At 35.8% G+C, this 25,642-nt stretch overlaps 1 protein-coding gene across 6 annotated transcripts in view; it reads right to left on the bottom strand.

Moving 5' to 3' along the window:
• The window catches only part of BCAS3 (BCAS3 microtubule associated cell migration factor), a 616,861-nt gene that overhangs the window by 565,330 nt on the left and 25,889 nt on the right, over positions 1 to 25,642 (bottom strand). For all 6 annotated transcript variants that reach the window (XM_047080915.1, XM_047080917.1, XM_047080916.1 and 3 more), the window contains one exon: positions 23,687 to 23,793. In XM_047080915.1, coding sequence (XP_046936871.1) covers positions 23,687 to 23,793 — 107 coding nt within the window. The remainder of the gene's footprint in view (positions 1 to 23,686; positions 23,794 to 25,642) is intronic.

The raw sequence follows: 25,642 nt of genomic DNA, 5'->3' as shown, positions 1-25,642 counted from the left end.
GTCTGAATTTAAGGACTGCAAACTATAAATATTTTGTTTCTTATAAATGTTAACTTATGGTGATGCCTAAAGAGCCATCATATTCATTCTGCCTATAAAAATTACTATAAACTTATTCGCTGGCCACAATGGCAAATCTCTCTATAGCACTTGGGATGCAGGTTTGAGGAATGCTAGGCTCTTCTCACCAACTGTGCAACAACAGCACCACCTATCACCAATTAAACACACCAAACTATAAACTCAGTATAGCAAAAGATAAGAATTTAGCTCTCTACAAACTCCTTTGTGAACATTAATTTTCTACATGAAAAACATGGCCATTATATACTGTAGCTCTTAAGTCTACAGTTTAATATTATAGAACAGAATTTAAAATTTAGAAAAAGCCTTAAAAGGTCACTTTGTTCAACCTCCCACCCAACACAGGAATCACACATTCTCTAAAATCTAAAAAGTATGATCTTGCTGATATTAAGCACACTTTTGCTGAAAGGTATGTCACTAATGTAATACATTTATATTATAGAGTTATTATTAGCTATCTCCACCAAAATGGGGATATAAAAATGGATAAATAATATTCTTCAATATACAGACTATTCTACTTACAAGGAAATAAAAAATTATAAAACAATATTGTAGAAGTTGCACTGAAATTGTAATTCAGAGCAATGAAAAACACTTCTCACTCTAACAAATATACATTCATACTTTTAACAAATCATAATATTCTAACACAAAATCTGCTGTGTACTATTATGGCCATATTCCACAGATCTAGCATTTAGCTTTTGGTTCTATCAAATAAAGCCTTAAAGTAAAGTAAAATAAAAAATAAAAGTCTAATCATATTTAACTGACCTATGTGTACTAAATTATACTAAATAATAAAGAACAAGGCAAACCTGTCTTGGCATTCTCACAATATGATAAACATTTGTTAACACTGGATTTAATTCACATGAGCTTTACTCTGACATTGAAAAACATTTTGAAATCTGAACACACCATGCTCTCCAGCATAACAGCTTTCAAAACAGACCTAAATGCTCTATTCTATTCTAAGCTTCTACTCTAAATCCCTCTTTAAATATACCGCAAAAGGTAAGAAAAAACATTAGGACTGATTACAAAATGCATCCCACATTTATTACCCATCCTTTATTACCTCTAAGTTAAGATCCTTGAATCTTTAATTGTAACATAAGGGAAGGGAGGGATGAAGAAACATTCTGTCACTATTTACAAATATTTGTGACTATGTTAAAATCAACATTGTTAGAAGCATAATTCCAAAGTATCCTAAGTGAGTCTCAAATGCCAAATTTCTGAGATGAGAGAACTCTCCAAATAATGTGTACAAATGCTACACTGGAATACTATTTCAGAAGAGTGCCAACAAAGTGTGTACAGATAAGACGTGCACATTTTAGAAAGAACACAAGTTGGATATGTCCTTACAGGCTCGGCTTTAGCTGCCGCTTTCAATTGCCTCTAATAATTTTATACAGCATGTTCACTGGTAATTCTGCTCTCAAATAAATGCGTGTCAAAACTGATTAAGTTTTTAAAGGCTTTCAAAGTGATTTTTACATTTCTTAAAAAAGAGCTCACTGAAAATGGGGAAAAAAAATCTCAGAGATGAGGATTTTATATATCCTGACAAGAATTACCAGGAGCGTTAAGTTCATTTTTAAACCAACAATAATAATAAATACAAGGGCAGAACTACAAGGAAGGAGTTGTACCAAGCAATGTTCCAACTTCCTGGCAACTGTGGTAACTTGGGGAGAGGAGCAAACAGGGAGGAAACCTCTCCAAGAGTTCCTCATGGGTCTCTGCCTTTGTTCTTACTGGCATTTTAATTTCTGATGACAGACTTTTGTTGTTTGGAGCATAAACCGGACGTACCAGTTTGGAGGCACAATAAGGAGAACAAAGAATGATTTGTTCACACTGTAGGAAAAAAATCTTTTCCAACCATAGAAAATAGCTTTCGCATGGTGAAAATATGCAAATTACATACCAAACCAAAAAAGTGGGGGGGAGAGTACAAGTTTAGAATCTCACAACTCAATCTAAGGCAAAGGGAAATTATAACAGCCGAGACAATACACACAGGGAAAGGGCTATAAAAGTTGTGGGAGTTTATAACTACCTCTAGAAAATTCTAAAAGCAAATGAAGGTCATCTAGCCCTCAGAACCAAACTTGTTTCTGAAATCATGATGACTTTTCAAAGATATATGACTACAAAATAGAAAAGTCAATCAAATACCGTGGACAATAATAATGCTTTATGACACAGAATTAGGACAAGAGTACATATTTACACCCCCAACTTCCCTTTTAGATACCAGTCAAATGGAGAATTGTGTCTGCAGTTAATTCTTTTTATCAAACATTGTTGAATAACAGACACAGAAATAACACCTCAATCATACATATATGTACAGCTTAATCAATTTTCCATGTTAAAATACCTCTGTTACCAGCACAGACATCAAGAAACAGAACATGACAGATACTCAGAAGGTCCCTCACACCCCTTTCCCAGTCACAAACCCAACTCAAGAATAATCATAACCACTATCCTGACTTCATTACATATAAATTTTACTCATTCAAATTTATGCAAATAGAATCACACAGTATACACTCTTTTGTGAATTACATATGTATGAAATTCATTCATGTTGTTGCATACGGTTGGTTTTTTTATTTTTTTATTGTAGTTTTTAAATTTCTATTGCTATACAGATTTCCACTGTGTGAAAAATATTACAATTTATCCATTTTACCATTGGTGGACTTCCAGGTTGTTTCTAGTTCTTGGCTCTTAAGATGTCAGGAAAAATTGAAAAAACTTTCAAATGAGAAAAAGGTCACTATATGTCCTTTCAATGGATTACCAAGAGTGTCTAGTGGACCCTTTGGGGTTATTTGATTTTATATGCATCTATACCCTTGTTCTGCAATATTGTAAGTTATAGAAATCTGATGGTAACTGACTCTTGTCCACAGAAATGCAAGTGAATTTTGTCTGGAAGAGATACAATTGAATTCCACTCTATAAAAAAGATGATTCCAGGCAGTACATTTTAGTTTCAGTAGTATATTAACCAGGTTTGCACCTTGTAAAAAGTTCATTGTAGTATTTCTAATTGCCTATATTGGTTCTTCAGATTCTCCCTTGAACCAGCTGTAACAACTTGCCAAACACCTCATTTATTAATGAGTTAAATAAAATCTATGACATCTGTTCCATTTTACAGTTGTAGGAGAGCCATGATTTTAGCATTTTTAAAAGAACATTGTAAAGAATACTGTTATGAATATTCTTGCACATTTCATTTAGTGAATATATATATATATATTTCTCCTGGGTATAAATCTACTAGTTAGAATTGCTCCTATATTAGGCATATGTGCATATTTTGTAGATTTCAACAAAATAGTTTTCTACAGTGATTGTACAAATTGACACTTCCACCAGCAATGAAAAAGAGTTCTACCTGCTCACTTCCTCACCAACAGTTTGTATCAGGCACTCTGGCGTGTTCAATGGGACTTTCACTGTGGTTTTAATTTGTATTTTCTTCATGACTAAGGAGATGGATCAAACACCTTTCATATGCTTATTGGAATTAGTTATACTATTCCATGAATAACTGTTAAAGTCTCTTGCCCACTACAGTTCCCTGATTCTAAGACATTATGGATTTAAATCTATTGTGCACAGCGAATGAAATGCAGGTCAGTATCCTCTGAAAAGTAATGCTGCCTCAAACTAACTATATAAATAGTCTTTATTGTAGTGGCCTGCCATCAGGGAAAATGATGTAAGACTTTTGTCCTGAAGGACCCTTGATTACCACATGTATATATGATGAATAGTTCAGAATATGAATGAGACTCAAGAACTCATTTCAAGAAAAAGGTAGAACTCTTTGTAGCTAATCAAATTCATATCTTAATTCCAAATCCAGTAATAAATAAGGAACCCTCCCTTCAACAAGGTACAATGGCTTGGTTATAGCGACATGATATCCATCTCTTGAAGTGAAAAATATTGATTTGTAAAAATTCATACTAACATTCAAAGAAAATTCCGTCTCTGTTAAAGACAGGAAACACACAAAAATTGCTATACTTTCCCTGGAACTCAAACAGCTCAAACAAAAGATAATGACTAGTAGTTCTTTTTCTTGATACTTTAACAAGTTTTCATATTTAAAAAAAATTAAAAAGAAGTATTAATTTGCCTATTTTTTTTCAAAATGGGTACAGCATATATAGCAGATGATTTCCAGGCTAGAAATATGAATTGAAAACCAAGACACCAGACATGAAAGACAAAAGAAAAAAATTCCCCATGTTTATCTCATGCACATGCAGACTTTCAATCAAAAATATCTTTCATGTCAGAGTTCTCCACACCAGTAATGGCTCCGGTTCCACTTGGAAAGTCTGACAGAGTAAAAGCAGCCCACAGGTGGGACCCTGGAAGTTTTATTCTTTTCCCAAAATCAAGGGAAAGTACAACAATGACAAGTACAATGGCAAGTACATACAACAATATGCCAGGATCATAGGTTGCAAATATCACACATCAACCACATCAAATATTCCAACAGTTTATTTTAGTAGAAAACAAACTGGACTTGTGTTTATTAACTATACAAATTTGCTAAATATGAGTTTGGCTCTATTTTTTTTCTTAATGTTTATTTTTGAGAGAGAGAGAGAGAGAGAGAGAGAGAGCACGAGTGGGGGAGGGGTAAAGAGAGAGAGGGAGACACAGAATCTGAAGCAGGCTCCAGGCTCTGAGCTGTCAGCACAGAGCCCAATTCAGATCCTCTGTCCCCTTTCTCTCTGCCCCTCCCCTGCTCTCACTCTCTCTCAAAAAATAAAATAGAGGTGATGATATATCTAAGAAGGCAACTGTAATGATTAAATTGCATATCTAAAATAGGTAACATAAAAGACAGTTAAATCAAAAAGATGCTTGTTGAATAAATGGATGAATAAATGACTGGGTCTATATCAGCCTCATTATTCAATCTTAATGGTATTTAGCATAAATCTGACTTTGCCCCACTGTTCTCAAAGCATGTTATTAATATTTAATGTCTGAAAATGTGTTATAATACCATACAATAAAACACATTTGGTACATCTCATTCTTGAAGCCACCAGTATATTACTTCCTATGTTTTACAGCTCTCAGTAAAAGGGCTATTACCATGGTGGAAAGCAGCACATCATCTGTGCAACACTTCTTACAAGGCAGTCTCCACCCTCTCTAGCAAATACCCTACACTCATTCCAATCTTTATGTGTTTATATGATGTTTTTACCTGCAACAGGTTTTCTTACCAACTATGATGTTTTAAAAACAGCACATTTAAATATGCAAATAGAGAGTTATCAATCTTTCTAAATGTGCCACATGTACTAACCACACAGATACAACTAAAATGAAGTTCTTTAAAAAAAGAGCATTTGGGGCGCCTGGGTGGCGCAGTCGGTTAAGCGTCCGACTTCAGCCAGGTCACGATCTCGCGGTCCGTGAGTTCGAGCCCCGCGTCGGGCTCTGGGCTGATGGCTCGGAGCCTGGAGCCTGTTTCCGATTCTGTGTCTCCCTCTCTCTCTGCCCCTACCCCGTTCATGCTCTGTCTCTCTCTGTCCCAAAAAAAATAAATAAATGTTAAAAAAAAAAAAAAAAAAAAGAGCATCATTTCCTTAAAAGGTAACACCAAATAAAAGTTTTTTAATTAAGGAGAAAATGTAAACTATAAAGTTATTAATAACATATCAATATTGGTTCATTAATTTTAACAAATGTACCTCACTAATGCAAGATGTTAAACAGGGGCAAATACGGTGGTGTGGGGATACATGGGAACTCTCTGTACTTTCTACTCAATTTTTAGGTAGACCTATAATTGGTCTAAAAAATAATGTCAATTAACTTTTATTTACATATATAGGTATGGAAAAATGTGGAAATTCCACAAATAAATTTTAACCTTTCCTGATACCCCCCCAAAAATACAGAGAGTGAGAATGAAGAGGTGATGAGGTCTTATACTAAGGGAATTCAGTTCTTAAAGCAACAGAAGGAACTCACTTCGCCTATTTAAATGTACAAGTGTATAGTTACCACTTTGCTAACTACTTCACATGTGCTAATCATACAGACCACACAACTGAACTGACGATGAAGTTCTTTAAAAAACTGAACATTTAATGACTTTTTTTTTAACTTTAGAAGTCACAAGTTTTTTTTTAATTGGGAGGAAAAGCAAAAATACAAAGGAATATAGGGAAAGGAGTGAGAAGTATGACGTTATACCATGGTATTCGATTAATAAGCAACAAAATGACTCCACTAGCTACATGAGTAACTATTATAACTACAAAGCAATCTCTAATGAGAGCTGATAGTCTCTCTCTAGAATCACCCCATGAGCCAATTTGATGATATATTTTCATTTTAGATGTAAGGAAACAAAAAACAATATTCTCCAAACATGACCAGACCAAAGAGGCATCAAAATCTCCTGTTAATATACTGTATTCAAAACAGTTTTTAACCTCAAGCCTTTTTTCTCCAACAAGTCACTGCCAGGGCATTATTTTATGTTTTACAACTCTGTTCCAACAATTTCAAAAACTTAAGACAGCACAGTTTGAAGAAAGGATTCCTAATAGTAACAGCTTTGGAAAGCTCTTAAAATTAGGAGGAAGACAGGGATAACGTTTTTGTTTTATTTTTGCCTAACTAACCACAAATGATTCAGTTAATGTCAGAGTGTCAGTATCTCTGTAACCTACTGTGTATGCCATCAAAAAAAAAATGCAAACCACAAAAACCACCTGAAACACATATTTTTGAGGACTAACAACTTATAGAACAGATATTTGCTAACCACATAAAGCAGACAGCAATTGAGTCTATATTTTGGTCTTGACACGAAATTCAAAATACAAAACTTGAGCAAGAAGGAAGTGAGTTTCAAGAACAATATGAAAACCACAGAACACAAATAATGAATGGAACTTGTAATCATATTTTCATACTTCCAAATTTTTGCACACACAGAGGAGTACTTTAAGGCAACTTTAACCTTTCCCCTCCAGTCTGATTTTTGAAAGGAAGATCAAAGAAAAGCAGTTTAAACTCACACGTTCCTTTGGTTATGCAACACAGATTTAGACCTTACACTTCAAAACCCCAGCCATTATTTCAGCACCACCAATCCAAATACCATTCCGAGCTTTGAAGCAGCCCTAATGGTATCTTCCATTTGAAAGTAACACTTTTGTAGTCAAAAGATCTTACTCAGGGTAGATGTTAATGTAAAACCACTCAGACTACACAGACACATATGGCTGGAAGCAGCCTGGAAGGTGTTCAGAAGTCAATGTAACACCATTACAGAGAGTGTCAGCCTAGCAGCTGTCATAAACACTTCATCATCACTCAGACACACAAACTGGATTCCCTTTAACTTGTTACTTTATTTTGTGCAGAATACATGTCCAATTGGAAAGAGAGAAAACAGTGCTACAGATAAGCCAATTTTGGATTACAGCCTCTTTCTACTTCTAAAAGACTGAGTTTGGGGGCGCCTGGGTGGCTCAGTTGGTTAGGCAACTGACTTCAGCTCAGGTCATGATCTCATAGATCGTGAGTTCGAGCCCCGCGTCAGACTCTGTGCTAACAGCTCAGAGCCTGGAGCCTGCTTCAGATTCTGTGTCTCCCCCTCTCTCTACCCCTCTCCTGCTCATGCTCTGTGTCGCTCTGTCTCTCAGTAATAAATAAATGTTAAAAAAAATTTTTTTAAAGACTGAGTTTGTCATATTTGATTGGTATTGTAAATGTATCCTGATACAATCTGTTGGCTGAAGATAGTTTTGCATAGATATCTAACCAAAAAGAAACATTATATTAAATAGAAGCCTAAGATTGTTCTTCTGAAAAATAGATACCTTATGAACTTGTAAGACTGACAAGATGATTTAAAAAATGAATGACAACATCAATGGTAGCAGGAAGCAGAGCAACTACAACTCTCAGATAGTGCAGGTGAAAGTGTATCATGGTTCAACATCTTTGAAAAACCTGTAGGCAATTTCTAATCAAGTTAAATATATGCCTGACCTGTGGCCCAGCAATGCTGCTCCTAAGTACATACTCAAAAATAGAGCACATAAATCTACAATTATGTTCATAGGAGCTATATTCATTATAGAAACATATATGCCCATCCCAAAAGGATAATGGCTAAACAATTGGTATATCTAATCAGTGGGATATAACACAGTAATAAAATCAAAAATCAAAAATACAAACCATGACAACGTGCAACAACATGGATGGATCTAAAAAATACACTGAACAAAAAAAGACACAAAGGAGTACATACTGTGTGCCTCTATTTATATGACGTTCAATACAGATCTGTGGTCAGAATAGTTATCATCTCACCTGAGGGGAAGGGAAATATTGGCTGGGGAACTATATAAGTAAGAAAAATGCTCTACATTTTGTTCTCAATGTTACTTCACTTATTTACATATGGGTACAAACAAACATACACATTTACATAATCACATATACACACAAAGAGTCTTCAAACTACAGACTTGAGGTTTGTACTTTTTAGAGTATGTATGCTATATCTGAATTTTTTAAAGATATCTATCATAAATAAATTATGGTACATCCAGACAATGTAATATTATTTAGTGCTAAAAAGAAATGAGCTATCAAGCCATGAAAAGACTTGGGCGTAACTTAAATGTGTATTACTAAGTGAAAGAAGCCAATCTGAAACAGCTACATGCTGTATGATTCCAACTATATGACATTATGGAAAGGCAAAACTATACAGTAGTCCCCCTTTATCTATGAGCGATACATTCTAAGACCTCCAGTGGATGCCTGAAACTGTGGATAGTAAGAAATCCTATAAATATATTTTCCTATATGTACATACCATGGTGAAGTTTAATTTATAAATTAGGCACAGTAAGAGATTAACAACAACAATGAAATAAGACAATTATAACAATATACTATAAGAGAAGTTATACGAATGTCTCTCTCTCAAAACATAATGTACTGTATTTACTCTCTTTGTGGTGATGTCAGATGATAAAATGCCTACGTGATGAGATGAAGTGAGATGAATGATGCAGGCATGTGACGTAGTATTAGACTACTATTCACCTTATGGCAATACAACAGATGCAGGATCGTTTGCTTCCAGACCACAGCTGACTGTGGGTAATGGAAATCGTGGAAAGCAAAACCACAGATAAAGGGGACTACTGATGTGGAATGTTGATAGTGGGGAGGCTGTGCATTTTAAAGGTTAAATATGAGCTTTAATTTTTTATCTACAAAATGAGAATGACACTAAATAGTGAAACTAAGGGGTGCCTGCCTGGCTTAAATCAAAGATTCTTGTGTGCATCTTGAGTGTGCAATTCTTGATGTCAGGGTTGTGAGTTCAAGCCTGATTGTTGGGTATAGAGAGTACTCAAAAATAAAAAATCTTAAAAAAAAATAGTAAAATTGACAGGATAATAGAGAATAATAGGTGATGCACCTAATATGATGGTGTGATATATTCTGATTATTCAAATTACAGATGCTATTATTTATATTAACATTATGAAATTTCACTAGGCAGCGCAAGTGTCAGAAACTCCCCCAGGCATCTCCTCACTACTCAGTGCTCTGCGGTGCTCCATTCATTCCTCCACTGGAACATGAATTTCACAGGCCAGGGTTTCTCAACTTCAGCCCTACTGACATTTTGGAATGGACAATGCTTTGTTGAGCAAAAATGTCCTAAACATTGTAGGAAGCTTTGCACATCTCTGGCTTTCATCTACTAGATGCCAGTAGCAACTCCCAATCGTGACAATAAAAAATGTCTGCAAACATGGCAAATGTTTCCTTGCGGGCAAAAGCACTCCCATCTGGGAAGCACTGACACAGACTGCAATTATGTAGTGACACCTCACATATGTAGAATGTGATCTGCTCAGGACTCAGGTCTTAGTGATATTTGTATCTCCTAATACGTGGCATAGACCCTAGGCTTCAATGTGGCTAAATGGAAAAAGTATGGTGCTATTAATTAATAAACATAGAGACTTTAGGAAGAAGGGACAGATTGGGAATGGAATGGGATGTAAGCCAATAGCAAACGATTATGAACTTTAGTTTGTATCTTTCTAAAATTGACTCTCTAGCACTCTTAGATGAAAATACTCAGCAAAATATTGAAATCTTAAAATACATTTACTAAACATATACACACATATATACATGTACATGTACACATACATACATAAATGTATATATATAAACATATATATATATATATATATATATATATATATATCCAACTAACTGCCAGACAATGTACTTGGTACCAGATATATAAAGACCATGAAAACATGATCAATGTAATAAAATCAAAAACACAAACCATGACAACATACAACAACATGGATGAATCTAAAAAATACACTAAACAAAAAAAGACACAAAGGAGTACATACTGTATGCCTCTATAAAGAACTTATCAAACTCAAGACCCAAAAAACAAACAATCCAGTGAAGAAATGAGCAAAAGACATGAATAGACACTTTTCTAAAGAAGATATCCACATGGCTGACAGACATATGGAAAAATGCTCCACATCACTCATCATCAGGGAAATACAAATCAAAACCACCATGAGATACCACCTCACACCTGTCAGAATGGCTAACATTAACAACTCAGGCAACAACAGATGTTGGTGAGGATGTGGAGAAAGAGGATCTCTTTTGCACTGCTGGTGGAAATGCAAGCTGGTGCAGCCACTCTGGAAAACAGTATAGAGGTTCCTCAAAAAATTAAAAATAGAACTCTCCTATGACCCAGCAATTGCACAACTAGGTCTTTACCCAAGGGATACAGGTGTGCTGTTTTGAAGGGACACATGCATCCCAATGTTTTACAGCAGCACTATCAACAATAGCCAAAGTATGGAAAGAGCCCAAGTGTCCATCAACAGAAGAACAGATAAAGAAGAGGTGGTATATCTATACAGTGGAGTACTACTTGGCAATCAAAAAGAATGAAATTTTGCCATTTGCAACTACGTGGATGGAACTAGAACATACTATGCGAAATGAAATTAGTCAGAGAAAGACAAATATCATGTGACTTCACTCATATGCAGAATTTAAGATACAAAACAGATGAACCTAAGGGAAGGAAAGCAAAAATAATATAAAAACAAGGAGGGGGACAAAACATAAGAGACTCTTAAATACAGAGAACAAACTGAGGGTTGCTGGAGGGGCTGTGAGTGGGGGGATGGGCTAAATGGGTAAGGGGCATTAAGGAAGACACTTATTGGGATAAGCACTGGGTGTTATACATAGGGGATGAATCACTGGAATCTACTCCTGAAATCATTATTGCACTATATGCTAACTAACTTGGAAATAATAAATAAATAAATAAATAAATAATTTTAAAATTTTTTAAAGAGTAAAATCATAAAGAAAAGTGAAAATGTCAGAATACCTATAAAGGAGACTATTGGGACAAATGATGAAATCAGAAAATGGATTGTGGATTACATAACAGTATTGTATCAAATGTAAATGTCCTGGTTTTGATAGTGCTATAGTTGTATAAGATAATGTGCCTTATTCTTAGGAATATATACTGAATTATTTATGGAAAAGGGGTACATTATTTCTCCTACTTATTAACCGTTCAGAAAAAAATCTGCACAAATAAAAAAACTGAGAGAAAGATACAGCCAGTGAGGCAAAATGTCCATGACCGGTAAATTTGGGTAAATCAAGGAGCTCCTTGTACTAATTATAAAATTTTCTGGAAGTTTAAAATTATTGCAAAATAAAAAGCATCTTTCAAACTCCACAATGAGGTACTAGTACACACCTACCAGAATGGTAAAAATTTTAAAAGCTAACAATACCAAAAACCAATGAGAAATATGGAGCAAATGAAACTCTCATACATTGCTAGTGGGCGTACATATTGGTAAAACTACTTTGGAAAACTCGTTATATGAACTAACGTTAAACATACATATACACTATAACACGGCAAATCTACTCTAGGTCTATATATCCAAGAGAAATGGATACAGTATATGTCCACCAACAACCATATAAAATAACATTCAGAGCAGTTTTATTTATAATGCTCAAAAACTGGAAACAACCAAAAATGTCTATTGGCTATATAGTGGACTTCTTTAAATGTGTTGTATTCATGATAAAATACTACACAGAAAAAAAATAAGAACAGAACATGAAAGAATCTCATAGTCATACTGTTAAAAGAGAAAGAAGCCAAACATAAAAGAACACAGGTATCTATGATATTTTTTATGAAGTTCAAAAACAGAAAAACTAATCTCTGGCAGTAGAAGTCAGCATATTGGTTATTTGGAGGTATAGGGAGGACAATATTAACAGGGAAGTGGAATTCTTCAGAGTTGCTGCAAATGTTCTATATCTTATTCTGAGTGATCTACAGAAGGTTATATACATATAAAACAATTCAGTCTGCACACTTAAGACCTGTGTACTTTACTGTATTTAATATATTCAATAAAATTTAAAACAAGAGGATTTATAACAAAAGAAAAAATTGCGTTCCACACACTCATAAGTCTGTGTCCAAAGAATACTTTCTGCTTTAGAACAGAAAAACATCAAAAATATTTCAAACAAGATTCCAATTTGTGGTAATAAATTTCAAACTCAAAGTAGAGTGCATATATTAAATCAACAAAAGTAACATAAAGCCACTATTAAAACACAAGGAAAAATTAAACTTCAGATGTAAGACTTTTTCTAAAGTGACACTGTAAGAAACACTCTAAGCAAAAGTATTTTTCTCTATTAATACAGGTGGATTCTAGAAGTTGTTGTAACATCATTCTTCATTTTTGCTTCCATTCATTCCAGGACAATCAATGCTATTCTATTGCAGATGACTAAAGAGCCATCCTTTACTTCTCTTCCCAGTAAACAAGAGACTAGACCAAACAAAATAAGGACCTATTTTCAATGAACACAATTTTTTGATTCAGGTCCATATTCAAACTTCCTCTGTTTGCCAGATACCCAAATCATAGACTTTATATTGCTCCCAAGTGAAACTCATAAAAATTGTTCCTGGCTAGCAATCGTGACATGGCAAGGTCTACTGGCACCCAACTTCTAATAAATAAAAGACTAATTGGTATTTACCTCAAATATGCCCTTGCATGTTTCTCTAAAGCTTTAGTGTAAAAGCTACATACACTAAAAGCTAGGGGAAATAATTTCCTTTCAAGGGAACAGCTGCACTTTTCTTACCGCAATGTGTTAGTGACACCTAGTGTCACATCTTTGAAGTACATTCAAAGCTCCAAGAAGGCACTCCACATGAACCTTAGGTTCAGTAAGTTAACATTTGGAGTGCTTTCTTGGAGCTGCAGGGGAGGTAGGGGGTGGGGGATTTAGGCTAAAAGGGTGATTAAGGAGGTATTAAGGTGATTAAGGGTATTAAGGAGGGCACTTGTTGTGATGAGCACTGGGTGTAATATGTAAGTGAAAAATCACTAAACTCTACTCCTGAAACTATTATACTGTGTGTTAATTAACTAGAATTTAAATAAAAACATGAAACATTAAAAAAAACCTTTGGAAAAAAAAAGAAAGAAAAAATACCGTTTCGTGCAATGCAACCGTCATCTTCTAGGTACTGTAATGAATATATTTTCAAGATTTTTTAAGATATTAAGAATTTCAGGGGCACCTAGGTGGCTCAGTAGGTTAAGCGTCCAACTTCAGCTCAGGTCATGATCTTGTGGTTTGAGTTCAAGCCCTGCATGAGGCTCTGTGCTGACAGTTCAGAGCCTGGAGCCTGCTTCAGATTCTTTGTCTCGGCCCCTCCCCCTCCCTCCCTCTCTCTGTCTCTCTCGCTCAAAAATAAACATTAAAAAAAATTTTTTAAGACATTAAGAATTTCAAAAGAGAATGATAAAACTAAGTAGCCACTTAAACAGACACCAGGAAAAGCACCTGACTGGCTTGGTCAGTGGAGCATGCGACTGTTGATCTCAGGGTTCGAGCCCCACGTTGGGTGTGAAGGTTACTTAAAAATAAAATCTTGGGGGGCGCCTGGGTGGCGCAGTCGGTTAAGCGTCCGACTTCAGCCAGGTCACGATCTCGCGGTCCGTGAGTTCGAGCCCCGCGTCAGGCTCTGGGCTGATGGCTCGGAGCCTGGAGCCTGTTTCCGATTCTGTGTCTCCCTCTCTCTCTGCCCCTCCCCCGTTCATGCTCTGTCTCTCTCTGTCCCAAAAATAAATAAAAAACGTTGAAAAAATAAATAAATAAAATAAAATCTTGGGGTGCCTGGGTGGCTCAGTCAGTTGAACGTCCGACTTAGGCTCAGGTCACGATCTCACAGTTCATGAGTTTGAGCCCCACATCGGGCTCTGTGCTGACAGCTCAGAGCCTGGAGCCTGCTTTGGATTCTGTGTCTCTGTCTCTCTCTGCTCCCCCCACCCCCATTCACACACACACACACACACACACACACACACACACACACACACATACACACACTGTCTCTCTCTCTCTCTCAAAAATAAATAAACATTAAAAAAATTAAAAAATAAAATCTTAAGGGGCAGTTGGGTGGCTCAGTGAGTTGAACATCTGACTCTTGATTTCAGCTCAGGTCATGATCCCAGGGTTGTAGGATCGAGCCCCATGTCGGGCTCTATGCTGAGCATGGAGCCTGTTTAGGATATTCATTCTCTCTCTCTCTCTCTCTCTCTCTCTCTCTCTCTCCCCTCTGTCTTTCCCCTTTCTCTCTCTCTCTCTCTCTCTCTCTCTCTCTCTCTCTCTCTCTCAAATTAAAAATAATGGCTAGGGGCGCCTGGGTGGCTCAGTCGGTTAGCGGCCGACTTCGGCTCAGGTCATGATCTCGCGGTCCGTGAGTTCAAGCCCCGCGTCCGGCTCTGTGCTGACAGCTCAGAGCCTGGAGCCTGTTTCAGATTCTGTGTCTCCCTCTCTCTGACCCTCCCCCGTTCATGCTCTGTCTCTCTCTGTCTCAAAAATAAATAAACGTTAAAAAAAAATTAAAAAAAAAATAATGGCAAGAAAACAGACACTCAGATCAATGGAACAGAATAGAAAACCCAGAAATGGACCCACAAATGTATGGCCAACTAATCTTTGACAAAGCAGGAAAGAATATCCAATGGAATAAACACAGTCTCTTCAGCAAGTGGTACTGGGAATACTGGACAGCGATGTGCAGAAAAATGAACCTGGACCACTTTCTTACACCATACACAAAAAGAAACTCAAAATGGATGAAAGACCTCAACGTAAGACAAAAAGCCATCAAAATCCTCAAGAAGAAATCAGGCAAAACCTCTTTGATCTTGGCCACAGCAACTTCTTACTCAACACGTCTCCAGAGGCAAGGGAAACAAAAGCAAAAATGAACCACTGGGACCTCATCAAAATAAAAAGCTTCTGCACAGTGAAGGAAACAATCAGCAAAACTAAAACTGAAACTAAAAACTAAAAGGCAACTGACAGAATGGGAGAAGATATTTGCAAATGACATATCAGAAAAAGGTTAGTATCCAAAATCTATAAAGAACTTATCAAACTCAACACCCAAAAAACAAACAATCCAGTGAAGAAATGGGTAAAAGACATGAATAGACACTTCTCCAAAGAAGACATCCAGATGGCCAACCGACACATGAAAAAATGCTCCACATCACTCATCATCAGGGAAATACAAATCAAAACCACCATGAGATACCACCTCACACCTGTCAGAATGGCTAACATTAACAACTCAGGCAACAACAGATGTTGGCAAGGATGTGGGTGCATGTGTCGCTTCGAAACAGCATACTTGTATCCCTTGGAAAAATACCTGGTAGTGCAATTGCTGGGTTGTAGGGTAGTTTTATTTTTAATTTTTGGAGGAACCTCCATACTAGTTGTGAGATGGTGATGAGGATGCAGAGAAAGAGGATCTCTTTTGCATTGTTGGTGGGAATGCAAACTGGTGCAGCCACTCTCGAAAACAGTATGGAGGTTCCTTTAAAAATTAAAAATAGAAAAAAAAAAAAAATTAAAAATAGAACTTCCCTACAACTCAGCAATCGCACAACTAGGTCTTTATCCAAGGGATACAGGTAGGCTGTTTTGAAGAGACACATGCATCCCAATGTTTACAGCAGCACCATCAACAATAGCCAAAGTATGGAAAGAGCCCAAATGTCCAACGATGGATGAATGGATAAAGAAAATGTGGTACATGTATACAATGGAGTATTACTCGGCAATCAAAAAGAATGAAATCTTGCCATTTGCAACTAAATGGATGGAACTAGAGGGTATTATGCTAAGCGAAATTAGTCAGAGAAAGACAAGTATCATACGATTTCACTCATATGAGGACTTTAAGACACAGTACAGATGAACACAAGGGAAGGGAAGCAAAAATAATATAAAAATAAGGAGGGGGACAAAACATAGGAGACTCTTAAATATGGAGAACAAACAGAGGGTTACTGGAGGGGTTGTGGGAGGAGGGATGGGCTAAATGGATAAGGGGCATTAAGGAATCTACTCCTGAAATCATTGTTGCAGTATATGCTAACTTGGATGTAAATTTAAAAAATAAATTAAATTAAATTAATTAAATTAAATTAAATTAAAAACTAAACTAAGGGGATCCTGGGTGGCTTAGTTGTTTAAGTGTCCAACTTTGGCTTGGGTCATGATCTCAAGGTTTGTGAGTTCAAGCCCCACATCAGGCTCTGTGCTGACAGCTCAGAGCCTGGAGCCTGCTTCAAATTTTGTGCCTCCCTCTGCCTCTGCCCCTCTCCTGCTCATGCTGTGTGTCTGTCTGTCTGTCTGTCTCTCTCTCTCTCTCTCTGTCTCAAAAATAAAGACTTTTTTTAATTTAATAAAAAATAAAAATAAAATAATTAAAATTAAAATTAAATTAAATCTTTAAATAAATAAAAAAAGAGACAACATAAAAAGTAGGGAAAACTATCAGGACTTTTATAATGGTATATCTTGGGTTTCTTATCCACTGAAAATTTTAAGTGAGAACTCTATTACTTACACTATGCAATACAATTTTTGCCTCATACAAATTTTTAACATAATGTAAGTATAAGTCTAATAATAAATTCTACTTCTTCTAAAACTAGCCATCTTACATACCAGGTAGCACCAGCCCCAGGTCAATACCTTGGGAACATCTTTGACTCTTTCTTCTCCTCTTAATATCTTATCAGATACCACAAAAACAAACTTTGTTCAAGGTTCTCAACCTCACATTGGACAATGTTGAAACTGATTCCTAAGTAGCCTTATAACCTCTTCTTTTCTCCCTATTCTCTATTCATCCCACTGTCACTGCAAAATAAATCTTTATTAAGTATGGATTTTGCAATGTATCTCTGTTACTCAAGGATTTTTAATGAGTTCACACTGGCTGAAAGATTTAATAAATCCAAGTTCTCATCCTGCAGTTCAGATTTCTTCCCTGAAACTTCTATATCTCATCCCATGTCCAGAGTGCATATAACCACTAAAATGGATGTTAACAATCATAGAAGTGAGAGTTGTCTGTGTTAAATAAAATAACATGACTACACAATGTCTAAAACATAGACACTATCATAAACAACTCCTCCACCTGGATGCCCTGTTGATAGTATTTGTCAAACCATGTTATAAATGCCCAATTATTTAATTTCCATTCTGGCACAAACAGATACTTCTGTAAATGACAAACATATTTAGATGATGTGAAACTAGCAAACTGTTATGGATGTCTAAAAGCTTACTCTCATTTTCTGTACTTATTTTGTTGCATACAGTAACAAATACTTCACTATTACCAGTTCGTGGACCTGCACTACCAGTTCATCCTCCACTAACTGAAAACTGAACTCACTATCTTTCCACCCATATTTGCTCTTTATCATACCTTTACTATTTTGTAAGAGGCATCGCTGTCTACATCTGTTCAAAATCCTCAAATGACTTCCACAACTCATTTTTTTAGTGGGCAAAAAAAATCCTAAAAGATATTCCTAAAAGATACTCAAATGGTCAACAATATATGAAAAAGTAGTCCAACATTATTAGTCCACAAGGTGCCACCCATAAGAATGGCTAAAATTAAAAAGATGGACAACACCAAATGTTGATGAGGTTAATGGAACAACTCCTACACGGCTGGGGGAAATATAAGATGGTACAAAAAGGTTTGGAGTCTGTTATAAAACTGACCACATTCCTACCCTATGAAGCTGCAATTCCACTTGTAGGCATTTACCTAAGAGAAATGAACACACACTTAACAAAAAGACTTACAGAAGATCTTCACAGTAGCTTTAGTCAGAAAAGGCAAAAGCTACAAATAGCCCAGCTATCCATCACTAAAAGAAGGGATAAACTATGGTATATTCATAAGTTAGGAGTGTTATTTGGCAATAAAAAGGAATAAACATCATGGGTGAATCTCATAAACATGCTGAGTGAAGGAAGCCTTCCACACAAAAAAAGAAAAAGTGCATATAGTATAATAGCACAGGAAGTTATAAAACAGGCAACACTAATCTATAGTGAGGGAAAAAATGAGAACAGTGGTTGCTTCTGAATGGGATGGAAAAAAATTAACTAGGAATAGACATGAAGGAAATTTCTTCAGTGATAAACATGTTCTGTATCTTGACAGAGATCTGGGTTACCTAGGTGTATGCATTTATCAAAGCTCAATAACTTGACATATTAAGAATTGTGTATTTAATGGTTGTAGAGTTTATCCAACAAAAATTAATCAAATATTGAACTCTAATTAATGATAGCACGAAAAAATAGGGTAAAGTATACTGAAGTTTACAATTTATTTTGAAATGCATTGAAAAGATGGATATGAAATAAAGGAAGTATAGTAAAATTTTAATGGTTCAAATCTAGGTGTAGATATACACGCTTTCACCATAAAATTGTCACAACTTTGCTCTACATTTGAAATTTGTGAAGTCTGTAGTTGACAAAGCTCTAGCCCACGACCACTTCTCAGGCATCATCTCCAAGCATTCTTCACCTTGCCCACCCACCTCCAGCTAAAATGCCTCCTTGCTGTTCTTGAACACAGGAAACAAAGTCCTACCACAGAGTACTGGCTTTGAATGTTCCTCCTTCACATACCCATAAGGATCACTCTTCCACACTTTTGCTCAAAAGATCTTTGAGAGAGACTTCCCCAGGCCACCCTGTATAATACAGCAACCCACAGCAACATCAACCACCCCATCCTAACACTTACCATCATCTAGTATGCTAGATGTTTGTTTATTATCATCTTCCTCCCTACCACACGAAGAATGATTTTGTTTTGTTCATTGCTGTTTTCCCAGCACCTTGAACAGGGTCTGGCTTATAAACAAAAATCAATAAATCTTTGCTGAGTAAGTGAATTAATAAATGAATGGGGTAAGTACAAATGGCTTTACAAGAATGCAATCTGGAAAATCTATCAAGAGCCTTGGTGTATCTACTTTCATTGATCTCTCCAAATTACATGATCATAAAGATATTTGTCTCAATATTCTTTAAGAAGACAAAAACTTAAAAAATCTAAATCAATGTCCAACCATACAGGAAAGAACATTTCCACCTCAGAGCCACAGACTTTACTGTTTGCTATTTCAAGCTTTCCCTGGCTAAATCCTAACTTCTAGGCCACTTTCTTACTATAATCTCTTATTCTTTTCCTTGAATTTCAATTTAAGTTGTATATTAATTGATTTTTATTTAAATTCACCTCCCCTACTAGCTCCATTAGAGCAAACACCATGTCTGTTTTGTTCAAAATACATTATTTTATCCCAGGCCTGTGCTGAATAAATGAACACCTTTTAAGTCCTCATAGTTCACAGCACGAAATCACTCTATGTATAAGAAAAGAAAAATAACGAATGTAAGTATGATGTATTAAAATAACTGAAATATATACTGAGATAAGAGCTAATAGAATTAAAGGAGTCATGAAAGGAAAAGTATAGAGCTGCTTTTTTTAAAACAAATCTCATAAAACTATTTGGCTTTTAGTCCATGTACAACCTTTATTTATTTTTTTTTTTAATTAAGAATTTTAAGCACAAGAACCTGTATTTATGTTACCAAAAAGAGGCAAAGAGATTGTTAGGCATGAATGGGAAAAGGGCCTGTTTATCCAAAACATCAACAAATAATCATTCTTTCTTACATCAGATGTGTTGAAAAAAGAAGGGCCTGACAGCTTGGGAAAGCCAGTGTTTTCCTACAGCCACCCTGTAAACAAAGTGGTGGGGACTAGGCAGTCGAGAAACTACTTCTGGGCAGTTCTGCTTCTGAGCTAACTCCACTTAACTGTCTGTCAAGGCACTATTTAAGCCTTGTTCAAATGTGTGCAATTTGTAAACAATTTTTTAAATGTTTACCCAGGATATGTTTATTTTCTTCATCTGAGACTCACAGGTTATATAAAATCAACACGAGGGAACCCTGCTCACAAACTTGAAGCAAAAACTGAGCTATGGTTTGGACAGGGATTGACTTTCTGCCCACTCACACTTACTCAAAAGCAAATATGATTTATGGTCTGCAAAGACCCCTAAGAGCTGGGATTATTCCTGGGTTGACCAACATAAAGCTCCCCACTGTCTAGCACATGGAAACACTTAAGTGATTACTGAATAACTGACTAGTGATAAACAAGTTTTGGAAGGGGTTAGTTAGTAATGAGTAACAGTCATGATACTCTATAAAAGATGAATATTTGAAACCATATCATAACTTTTCACAATGAACACTGGTGTACTTGCATGGCATATCTTTTGCTATCATATTTGGAGAGTAATGAAGTACAGCTCTGAGATCATACGCTTTGAAGACGAAGTCAGATAGAACTGGGTTTGAATTCTAATCCCGCCTCTTACACGTAGTGTGATGTTAACACCTATAAATACGACAACTTCTACCTCACAGTATACAACGGATGAGATCATGTGTATATAAAATGCTTTGGACATAGTAAGAGCACAATCAATGCAACAGAAGGAGCCTATTTTCCCAAAATGCCTCCTAATTCATGAAATAGTTCTCACAGAGCTATAATACTACAAGAGTAAACAACCAGCTAATGAATATTCCATGAAGAAAAGATTATTCAAGTATCTCAAAATACAATCTGGGCATAAGAACTATTTTAAAGAAGTAATTTAAATTAGTCAGAAAACTTTTAAAGTTACTCACAGCTAAACACAAGTTAACTTTAAAACTATTAAAAGTGATACCTCTAATTATAACCGAAACAACTGGGTAGCCTGAGTACCACCAAAGGAATGTGCTCAATCCAGTCAACACCCCTAATCACACAGACTCAACCTTCTTGTTAAAGCTCTAGCTTCCCCTCTGCCTTCAAGTCTGTCAACAGACAGCATAAGGGTTTAAAATGTTGTATCTATTAATAAGAAAAAGTTACACTTACAAAATCTTTTCCTCTGATCACAACCTAGAAATATTTCTCTTGGTAGGGGGAAAAAAAACAAAAAACACTGCCTAATTTTAAGTCCTTTGTCTTTGGCATGATACTTAAATCACAAACAACATTGTAGACCCATGAAAAAACATCAACTACACATCCAAAAAAGGCAAAAGAAAGAAGACACTCATTATATGACATATCAGCAGGATTCTTCTACCTCTGAAAAAAAAAAAAGCCAATCTTTAAAAACAAGAAATATAAAACCCCAAACCCTAAATAATAATACCATACATAATTAAATATATGATTAGATGAAAGACTGAAGTTCATGATTTATCAAAGAATAATTTTTTACTAAAAATGTTAAAGAATTATGAAGTCCAATGTGATCATTACTTAATAATCCTTATGCCACTGAAGCCAAATTCTGTACTCAAGAACATCTCAAATTCCTTTAAATTTGACATAATAAACTTTGTTTTCCTATAAATCTTTTAAGAATTGGTATTACCCAATGGAACCAAAAAGAGGGGGCAAAAATTTTAGCAGAAACACACACATACAACAATTTGGTGAATGAATTTATTAAAGGTATAAGTTAAAAGTCTCTGTATTGACCCTGAGCCTCCAACTGCAAAACAACCACACAACAGAAGTTCCCCTTCCCCCTATCATCTACTGGAGAGATACGATATTTAGGCCATGCCAGAATGTAAGTACAAGCCAAATTATGCAATCTTTACTACAGTTCACTCAGCTATGATCCTACCTAGCCTCTTCCTCTTTTAGGACATTTTATTTTTCGTCATCCCAAAGAGGAACATGTAAGATTTAACAGGCAAACTGGGACCAATATTAGGCAATTTTAAACATTTATCAAAATTTAGATTTATCTCATACGGATACACAGACATAAAATAACCTTTGTTCAAATTCACATATTATATCATTATGGCTAAGAGCAGGGAAAAAAAAAGACATTCAAGTTTTTTCAATATAGGAAATAAATGACATAAATTAAAGAAAATCCAAACAATGGAATTATACACAGCTATAACCTTCAAAGAAGAAGCTCTCTTAATATTGACATTAAGAGTAAAACACAGGGGCGCCTGAGTGGCTCAGTCGGTTAAGCGTCCGACTTTGGCTCAGGTCACGATCTCACAGTTCGTGGGTTCAAGCCCCACGTCCGGCTCTGTGCTGACAGTTCAGAGCCTGGAGCCTGCTTTGGCTTCTGTGTCTCCCTTTCTCTCTGCCCCTACCCTGCTCACACTCTGTCTCTCTCTCTCTCAGAAATAAATAAACATTAAAAAAAATTTTTTTAATTAAAAAAAAAAGTAAAACACAGCAAGGTATAGACTAAGTTGCATAATATGCTACCATCTTTTAGAGAGGGCAGGGTGGCAGAAACAGATTTATTTATGTTATCATTTGCATAAAATACAGCCATAAGGATACATAAGAAACTAGAAATCCTAGTTGCCTCGAGGGGAAATGGGGGACAAGGGTAGAAAGGAGGTTTTTTAACCCTTTGTAACTTGAATTTTGTACCACATAAATGTTTTAACTGATTCAAAACATTGATTTTTAATGACTGCTAATTTAAAAAAGAAAAGAGGGGTGCCTGGATGGCTCAGTCAGTTAAGCATCTGACTTCAGCCCAGGTCATGATCTCAGGGTTCATGAGTTCGAGTCCCACATCAGGTGAGCTCGAGTCCCACTTCGGGTGAGCCCCACTTCTCTCTCTCTCTGCCCCTCGTGGAATTCTCTCTCCCTGTCTATCCCCTCCCTTGCTCATCTGCACCCTCTCACTCTCTCCAAAAAAAATTTTGATTAATTAACTAATTAATTTAAAAAGAAAAAAGAAAAGAAAAAGCCTTCTGCAAGCTTTTTTACCATTCTGGAAAATAGAAGGGAAATAATAATAATAATAATAACTACTTAATAGAGTTAATGAGACCTTACAGAAAGTTATCACCAGATTTCACATCAGCTAGCATGGTGGAAAGTATTATATTTTAGGGATCCAACCTTCTTCATACTTACCGGGATGCTCCAGACTTGCATTCCATCACTGTAGCCGATCATAATCAGCAGAGGCGGCTCATTCCCAGTGCTGTGTATTTCATGAAATTCCAGATTTCTTGATGTATCTGCATTAGAATTAAGTCACAAAGAAGCAAATTAAAAAGTAAACAACTACTCTTCTTTAATATTATTAGTGTAACAGTTGTTTAAATTGTTTTTCAATGATGTATCACTAAATTCTATTCCTGAAAACATTATTACACTATATAATCCAAGTTAACTAGCTTGGGTTTAAATTTTAAAAAAAGAAAAATAAATAAACAAACATTTTTTCAATAAAAAGTATTTGGAAGACATCATTTAAAAGAAAGTGAACAGGGATCGGAAGCTGAAATTAGAAAACTAGTATTTTTTTTTTTAACAGTACTTATAATTATCTGCACAAGTAAGGTTTTAAAAACCAAAGTCTCATTAGAGAACTTGGGAATATTAATACCAGGAACAAAACCATCTATCTGTAAGTGATACATGAAAATAAAAAATTTTACTAAAATTAATTAAATATAAATATGAAGTGTAAACTGCTAGAATTTCTAATATTTGTAAATTTAACAGTGGAAGACAAGTTATATTCCTTCATGGATAGTAAGTGAATCCTGATATACCTGAACACCAGGCATAGAGTCCACTACAAGAGAATTATATGTACTTGTGTAATCAACTTCCAATTCACATCAATGAATATTAAACATCTGTTATAAAATCAATATGACAAAAGATATCCTTCCTGAACAAAACTATTGCACCTCACAAAACACTAATTCAAGCATTCCATTCTTAAATCACAACCTTATCTTCCAGCAAGTTTGCTCAACCACTTCCATTATGATCCATTCTCTGACTTCATTAGGCCCTCAGGTCCACTGACACCCCTAACTTCTCTCTATTCTATAGATCATCTTATATTGACTCTCTTTCCATCTTACACTCTTGGATCAATTATCTCAGTAACTTCTGTCAATAATCTACAGTCTCAAATCATTTTTTGTGGAATCTCTGCATGGTGCCCAACTCACAAAATCTCAATCCTAGATGAATCCAACTATCCATTATCTTAGTACATTCTATGGCAATCCAGCACCGCTATAGAAATATCACACAAAATATCACCTAGGGGCACCTAGGTGGCTCAGTCAGTTAAGCATCTAACTTTGCCTCAGGTCATAAGCTCACAGTTCATGAGTTCAACCCTCACATCAGGCTCTCTACTGTCAGCACAAAGCCCAGTTCGGATACTCTGTCCCCCTCTCTCTCTTCTCTTCTGCTCTCACACACATGCCCACACATGCTCACTTTCTCTCTCTCTCAAAAATAAAAAAAAAAGTTTTTAATCTTTAAAAAAAAGAAATATTACACAATCCTACTACATTATCTATTACATTAAAATGAAGAATTTCAATTAATCATGAGCCACCCTTACCAGAAAAGTGAAAAGGCAAGCCACAGCAGGGGAAAAGAGACTTGTAACAAATATAACCCCACAAGGACATATCTCATACACATAACAATTAAAAATCAATATGAAAAAATCATTAGAAAAACAGGCTGGAGATGTGAAAAAACACTTCAAAAAAAGGATATTCAAATAAATCCATCATCAATAAATATGAAAAGTAGCTCAATCGCATCTGTAATTAAGGAAGTGTTGATTAAAACCACAATGACAAAGGGCCCCTGGGTGGCTCAGTCGATTAAGCACCCAAACTTCAGCTCAGGTCATGATCTTACAGATCTCATGGTTCATGAGTTTGGGCCCCACATCGGGCTCTGTCCTGACAGCGCAGAGCCTGGAGCCTGCTTCAGATTCTGCATCTCCCTCTCTCTCTGCCCCTCCCCTGCCCTCTCTCTCAAAAAAAAAAAAACAAACATTAAAAAAAAATTTTTTTAAACCACAATGACAAAACCAAGGGGCAG

This window comes from Lynx rufus, unplaced genomic scaffold (assembly GCF_022079265.1).
Source record: "Lynx rufus isolate CCGP_SWC_20201006 ecotype Redwood Valley unplaced genomic scaffold, mLynRuf1.p SCAF_18, whole genome shotgun sequence".
Classification (NCBI taxonomy): Eukaryota; Metazoa; Chordata; class Mammalia; order Carnivora; family Felidae; genus Lynx; species Lynx rufus.
This window is presented reverse-complemented; position numbering and strand designations above follow the sequence as displayed.